Source organism: Lactuca saligna, chromosome 2, assembly GCF_052625555.1.
Source record: "Lactuca saligna cultivar CGN05327 chromosome 2, ASM5262555v1, whole genome shotgun sequence".
In the NCBI taxonomy this organism is placed as follows: domain Eukaryota; kingdom Viridiplantae; phylum Streptophyta; class Magnoliopsida; order Asterales; family Asteraceae; genus Lactuca; species Lactuca saligna.
Window position 1 is genome coordinate 139,668,403 of NC_136418.1, and position 6,790 is coordinate 139,675,192.

General features: G+C 37.2%; 1 protein-coding gene across 1 annotated transcript; it reads left to right on the forward strand.

Annotated features, from left to right (window-relative positions):
* The first annotated feature begins 5,590 nt into the window (after positions 1-5,590).
* On the forward strand, positions 5,591-6,434 carry LOC145030167 (uncharacterized). Its single transcript, XM_078978577.1, has 2 exons — positions 5,591-5,921; positions 5,992-6,434. The coding sequence occupies exons 1-2, from the start codon at positions 5,591-5,593 to the stop codon at positions 6,432-6,434; spliced, it is 774 nt and encodes a 257-aa protein (XP_078834703.1).
* Positions 6,435-6,790: the final 356 nt, after the last annotated feature.

The window sequence follows — 6,790 nt, forward strand, 5'->3', positions numbered from 1 at the left end:
TGCATGCACATTGCCGTTTTTTGAACTAATGAAGCTCCTGATACCATGGCAGCATCAAACACAGAGAGCTTCTCTGTTCTAGGAATATGAATGGTATTAGGTCCAACTTCACCTTCCATTAATTTATTCGCAAGTCTTATATTACCAAAAGTACCCCTAACCATGTCCTCATCGTTTCCACGTCGACTACCATATATGAATTGAAATCCCTCCTATCAACCCCAAGTTCCTTTAAATATTTTGCAGCTGGACTATCTCTATGGATACTCCCCCTTGGTGAAATATGATCTGTTGTAATACTATCACCCAAGTTTATTTCAAAGAAGTTAGATAGAAGAAAAAAAGGATCTTAAGAACTCAAATTGACCAAAATACACAACCTTGAATCCAACTTTACTATCCAAGCATGCATGCCAATCAGCTTTCGTATCTTTCAGAAGAACTTGATCATGAGGCCTACAAACAAAAGAACAAAACAACATACATAAGTACAAGCGTACAAGCATGCGTTACAAGCTTATACAACAAAAGATTCATACCTCTTTGGTCCAGACACACAGGGCTCCACATCTTCAAGATTCAACTTCAAATGAGAACTAAATGCCATCTCCTTCTCGGGCTACCACAATTGGGTAAAAAACATAGGGAATTTTACTAGGATCACCACCGAGCTTGTTCATAGCATTACGCATGCCTGCAAGGTCAACAACTGTAGGAGCACCAGTAAAATCCTGCAGTACACTTGCACTCATGAATTCACTGAGTTCAATAAACTCGCAAACTAATTGTAAATTGTAGTAATTGCATATGAGTAGATGAGAAACGACGTCGTTGGTTGGCATACCTGAAGGAGAACTCTAGCAGGTTTAAATGGAATTTCAACTTTTTTGGGAGAAGTCTTCTTCCAGTCAAGAATGTTTTCAACATCCTTGGTTGTCACTTGGAAGTCGTCGCAGTTACGGATTGCAGACTCCAAAAGTATTCTAATCGAGAATGGTGGTCTATCTGTCCAATCATCATGTATATATCGATATATAGCAAACTAATAATTAATATATATCGTCATGATTCTAATGTCCAATTGTTACGAAACTAACTTGATTAGCATGATATTTAAAGCTTGATGATTTCAAATAACATGAACACGATCATAGAGTTGATGAGATTACATTTCAGTTTTAGTTTACGAATCTCAGCAGCTTTACTTAAACATTTAGAGGGTGTTTGTTTTTTTTCTCTGCAGGTCTGCGTGACCTCTTCTGTCTGCGAGACGCAGACCACGCGCAAACATAATGGTTTGCAGTCTGTTTGTTTTTCTGAAGTGCGCAGACATAAAAATGTCTGCACGAGGTCTTCACCACACAGAAATAAGATAGCCTCTTCTAAAGTCTGCAACCCTTTTGACCTAAAAAAAAACGCGTTTTTTCTTTTTTTTTTTTTTTTTTTTTTTTCGCCTTCGGTCGTCGTCCAACCTCCCACCTTCCCAGAAAAAACCCTCGACCGATCGTACTCCATCTTGCAGCGACCAGCACCGTCGCAACCCTCCTCTCCGATCAAAACCATCGATCGTCGCCTTCCTCTCCGATCCAGCGTCCTCCGATTTTGCGACCATCACGGTCGATTGCAGCAACGAGCGAACAACAAGGTCACAGCGACAACTTCAACTAGCGACCAATCTGGTTTGTCTTCACCTCTTTCTTTGATTGATTCACATCTTTGTTCAATTTCAATTTCAATTCATCTTGATTGATTCACATCTTGTTTGACCGATCAAAACCATCGCCGCCTTCCTCTCTCTCTCTGTCGATTTCAATTTCAATTTCAATTCATCTTGTTTGAATCACATCTTTGTTCAATTTCTTGTTTGATTCACATCATTGTTCAATTTCTTTTTTGATTCACATCCTTGTTTCATAGAAAATTGACAGCCAAATTCCCAGCAAATAGAAAATCTTACCTGTAAACAAATTGGATTTATATTTTTCTTTGATTGGAAACCAATATACATAACTGTGAATCAAAAGATTTCATTTTCTCTTGTTGATTGTGATTGTTTATGTGTATATGATTTTTGATTGTGTACATGTATATGATAGTGTATATGTATATGATTGTTGATTGTGATTGTTTATGTGTATATGAGTTTTGGTTGTGTGTGTGTGTATATATATATATATATATATATATATATATATATATATATGATTATTGATTGTGTATATTTATATGATAGTGTATATGTATATGATTGTTGATTTTGTATGTATGTGATAAAAAGCATCAAAAAGAGTCATAAGTTTTGTTTATTTGATAGAAGTAAAGTTTTTGTCGTTAAAGTGAAGTTTATTTGATTTATAAAGTTTATTAGAAAACTTTGAATTAAAACACTCTAATTGAGGTTATTTATAATTGAATAAAAAGTTTCACATTATTGTCATTGAAAATAAAACAAAATTACAAATGTGTCGTAAAACAAATTTATCGTGAAAATAAAAACTTTTTCTTGAAATAATGATGTTACTTGTTGATTGTTTATTGTTATTTGGTTATTAGAGATGGGAGAAAAACAACAATGGACCAATGAGCATTTAAAATGCTTATTGGATACTTGTATTGAAGAAGTAGAGAGTGTTGGTAGAAAAGGATTGAATTTGCAGAAAGATTCATGGATAAGGCTTGGAAGAGTTCTTAAGGAGAAATTTGGGATTGAGTTGACTAAAAAACAAATGAAAAACGCATATGACAATCTGAAAGCCAAATACACTGGATGGGTATATTTAAAAAACAAAACCTGTAATATATGCAATTCTCAAACAAACACTTTTAATTTAACAGCCGAGGAGTGGAATGATTTTAAGAAGGTACATATATATTAATATACAATAATATATATATATATATATATATATATATATATATATATATATATATATATATATATATATATATATATATATATATATAACATTTACGTTTGAAGTTGCCAAATATTCTTATACTATTTCTTGTTACATTTGGGTTTAGGGGCATCCGAAAGCTGCTTCTTTGAGAACAATTCCACTGCCTTTTCTAGATCTTTGTGCACGTCTTTTTGATGGAAATAGTGCTACTGGTAATTTTAGGAGTTACTCAACCCAATCATCATCAGTAGCTGGCGCATCTTCCTGTCGTGTTCCACCACTTCAGATCACCGCCACCCCTTTTAATGCAATGGATGATGATGGTGTTGACACTTCTCATCATGAGCCACCACCTTCTGCTGCTTCACCTTCTGCTGGTTCACCATATACTGCTACACCATCCGGTAACCCCAACAAAAGGGCTAAACCCTCAACTCCTGTAGCTCCTAGTGCCTCACCGTCTGCTTCTTCACCTGATGGAACTTCTGTTACTGCTGACGATTTAACATTTGAAATGATGAAAGCTCTACAAAGTTTGACTAAAGGGTATACAATTCCTCAGTTTTTAGAGAAGTTAGAGGTCCTTCAGTTAGGCCCTACAGATCCTTTACGCTTTGTCGCATATCATATTTTTGGGGGAACCATGACCATGAGAGAGATGTGGATGCATTTGCCCGATGTTCCCGAGATATTACGAGGGTCGCTTGAGATGACGGGTACCAGTTTAGGAGTTTTGAAGGATGAGAAGATTGTTCGATGATTTTCTAGTGTTGAAAGTATTTGTTATGTCTTTTTGCCCTTATTGGAACTACTTTGTTAAATGTTTTTGCCTTTGTTGGAAATATTTTGTTAGGTCTTTTTGCCCTTGTTGGAACTACTTTGTTAAATGTTTTTGCCTTTGTTGGAACTATTTTGTTAGGACTTTTTGAGCTTGTTGGTACTTGAAATATGATTAATGGAATGTTTATTTGATACTTGAAATATGGTTTATGTAATGTTATTTTGGCTTGAAATATGATAAATGGAATGTTTATTTGTGTAACGTCCCAATTTTCACGTTCGAAAATTTCGTTGTAAAACATTACTTTAGAAAACATTAACAATTAAAAACACTGTTTGATCACACAATAACACAACGTAAACCATGTTTAAAAAGCCAAACCATACAACCCATCAAAATATCAGAGTACAAATCCCAGTGAATCCCGTAAATGCGGAAACCAGAGTGTGTGCATGATGCGCCGCTACCGCGCCAGCTCCTTCCCCTTCGAAGAAGAGGTACCTGAAACCAAAACTGTAAAATGTAAGCACAAAGCTTAGTGAGTTCCCCCACTGTACCACATACCACATAATCACATAACATATGTAAATTTGTCAGGCATATCTGGGTGCCCGACCTACCCCTTCGGTCCTCTCGACCGGCTACTGCCTAGCATATCTGGGTGCTGGCCTCCCCTTCGGTCCTTTCGACCGGATACTACCTAGCATATCTGGGTGCTGGCCTCCCCTTCGGTCCTTTCGACCGGATACTGTGGACTATTTCACCCCCTACTACTACCACATAACACATATATCACATAGTCTATCTAGCATGGCTGGGCATAACCGCCTCTTCGGCCTTATCGACCGGTATTCTGGGGGACTATCTCCCCCTACTATCACTAACACATAACATAACACAGTAGTAGCAACCCTAGATGAATATCACAAAGACAATCATCTAATCACACATCTCCTACTGGTGGGCCGGCATTGTGGCCTTAGACCCACCGCTACTGGAAGGTAACTCACCTGATACTGCTGAAGTGCTGCTGCTAATCCCTTTGACCGCTACCTGACCTCTGTCTTCGAACTGCTGCTCCACTAGCTCCTCGAGCTCCAAGAAGAACACAAACTGAAGTAGATCTCGGATCTACACCTCTCTTTTGAAGCCACCTTCCTGATCTTCAAGTCCCTTCCAAGATTTCCTTCCCCCAAAACTATTTCTCTCAAATGATGGAGGCTCCCACGAATCTAGGGTTTACAGTTTCTCTAGGATGATATGGAGGCTGAGGGAGGGGCATAACTCCCTTTTATATAGGATACAACTCCCAGAATTAGGGCTTTCCTCGCACAGACCAGACTCGCCGAGTCGGTCACTGACCCGGATCCCGCTCGGACTCGCCGAGTCCCTCCTTGGACTCGCCGAGTCGACCCCTAAACTTAGGGTTTTCTTTCCTTTCTTGGTCTTCGAAACTTAGGGTGTTACAATTTGATACTTGAAATATGGTTTATGTAATGTTTTTTAAAGTTCTACTTTGTTGATTTTAGGTTCATATGGATCACGATCAAAAGTTACTTCTCGTAATTCTAATGTACCTATACATCCGTTATTTTTGGAAGAGGGGTGTGAAACGATTGTGGGATAATGATTCGGAAATGATGGGACACGAATACACATTGGAGTTATTACATCGTAATCGTTTACAATGTGTTGAAATATTACGCATGTCCCGTGAATCTTTTGTACAACTATGTGCTCATTTTATAGCAAATTACTCATTAAAGGACAACAAACATGTATCAGTTAAGGAAAAGATGGTTATGTTTTTGATGATGATCGGACATAATCAACGTTACGTGATTATCAAGCGGAGATTTCAACACTCGAAGCAAACAATTCATAAATTTTTTATGAAGTGTTGGAAAAAATGATGCTTTTCGCACAAGATGTTATAGTACTAACATCTTTTAATCCGAATCCAAACATTCCAGGACATAATAAGAGGCTACAAAGGGTTTTCAAAGGAGCAGTTGGTGCACTTGATGGCACTTTGATACATGCTGTTGTCCCTGCTAAGAAACAAGACTTATATAGAAGTAGGGGAAAAGGAGATTGCTACCAAAACGTATTGGCAATTTGTGACTTCAATATGATTTTTACATTTGTTGTGACCGGGTGGGAAGGGGTAGCGCATGACTCTAGAATATTATCAGAAGCAGTAGCCGATCCACAAGCATCATTCCCGTTTCCACCACCAGGTAAATTTTTGTTTTTTAAAATATTTTTATTTTAATTTGAAAATTGATTAGTGTTTTGCATTTTTTTCAGACAAATATTACATTTGTGATGCTGCGTATGCACACACTCGAGGATTTATGGCCCCTTATCGTAATGTGAGGTATTGGCATGGAGATTTTCGTCAAAGACGTGCATTAACCAATAAAGAAAAATTTAACCATGGACATGCAAAACTTCGGAATGTCATTGAGCGTGCTTTTGATGTGTTGAAAGCACGCTTCCCTATATTGAAGAGGATGGCATCATTCCCGTTTGTGACACAAAGAAACATTGTCATGGCATGCTTCGCGCTTCATAATTATATAAGGAAAGAAGGATTGAGTGATGAGTATTTCGCACGATACGATGAACCCAATATCCCGTTTCGAAATAACAATGTGGCCATTGATGATGATGAAAACGGGATTCCAACACATGGTACTGCAGCAGACCGTGAATATATGACTCAGTTAAGTGATGAAATTGCTGATTAGTTGATGCACAATATAGATTGAATTGTTTTAAATGAAATTGTTATTGTAAAACATTTTTTTTATTGTATGACTAATTTAGTTGCATGAATTTTATTTTCAATGTTATAAGACTATTATTATTAAAATTTTGGTGTTGAAAAATCATTTTAAGTTTGTAAAATAATTTTATTTAAAATTCAGTTTATTTCAGTAGCCTGCAGAAGTTAAAAAACAAACAGTCTTCTTATTGCAGACTGCAGACGTTTGGTCCACCTCTTCTGCTGCAGAGGCTTGCAGATGTGGTCCGCAGACTGCAGACATTTTGGCTTCAGAAAAACAAACAGCACCTTAGATGAGTAGTACCGATTCTGGAATCA

Bases quoted from the DNA above. Each gene is read 5' to 3' on its own strand.
- LOC145030167 (XM_078978577.1), top strand. From the start codon at position 5,591: ATGATGCTTTTCGCACAAGATGTTATAGTACTAACATCTTTTAATCCG. The intron at 5,922-5,991 runs GTAAATTTTTGT...CATTTTTTTCAG, and splicing joins ATTCCCGTTTCCACCACCAG to ACAAATATTACATTTGTGAT.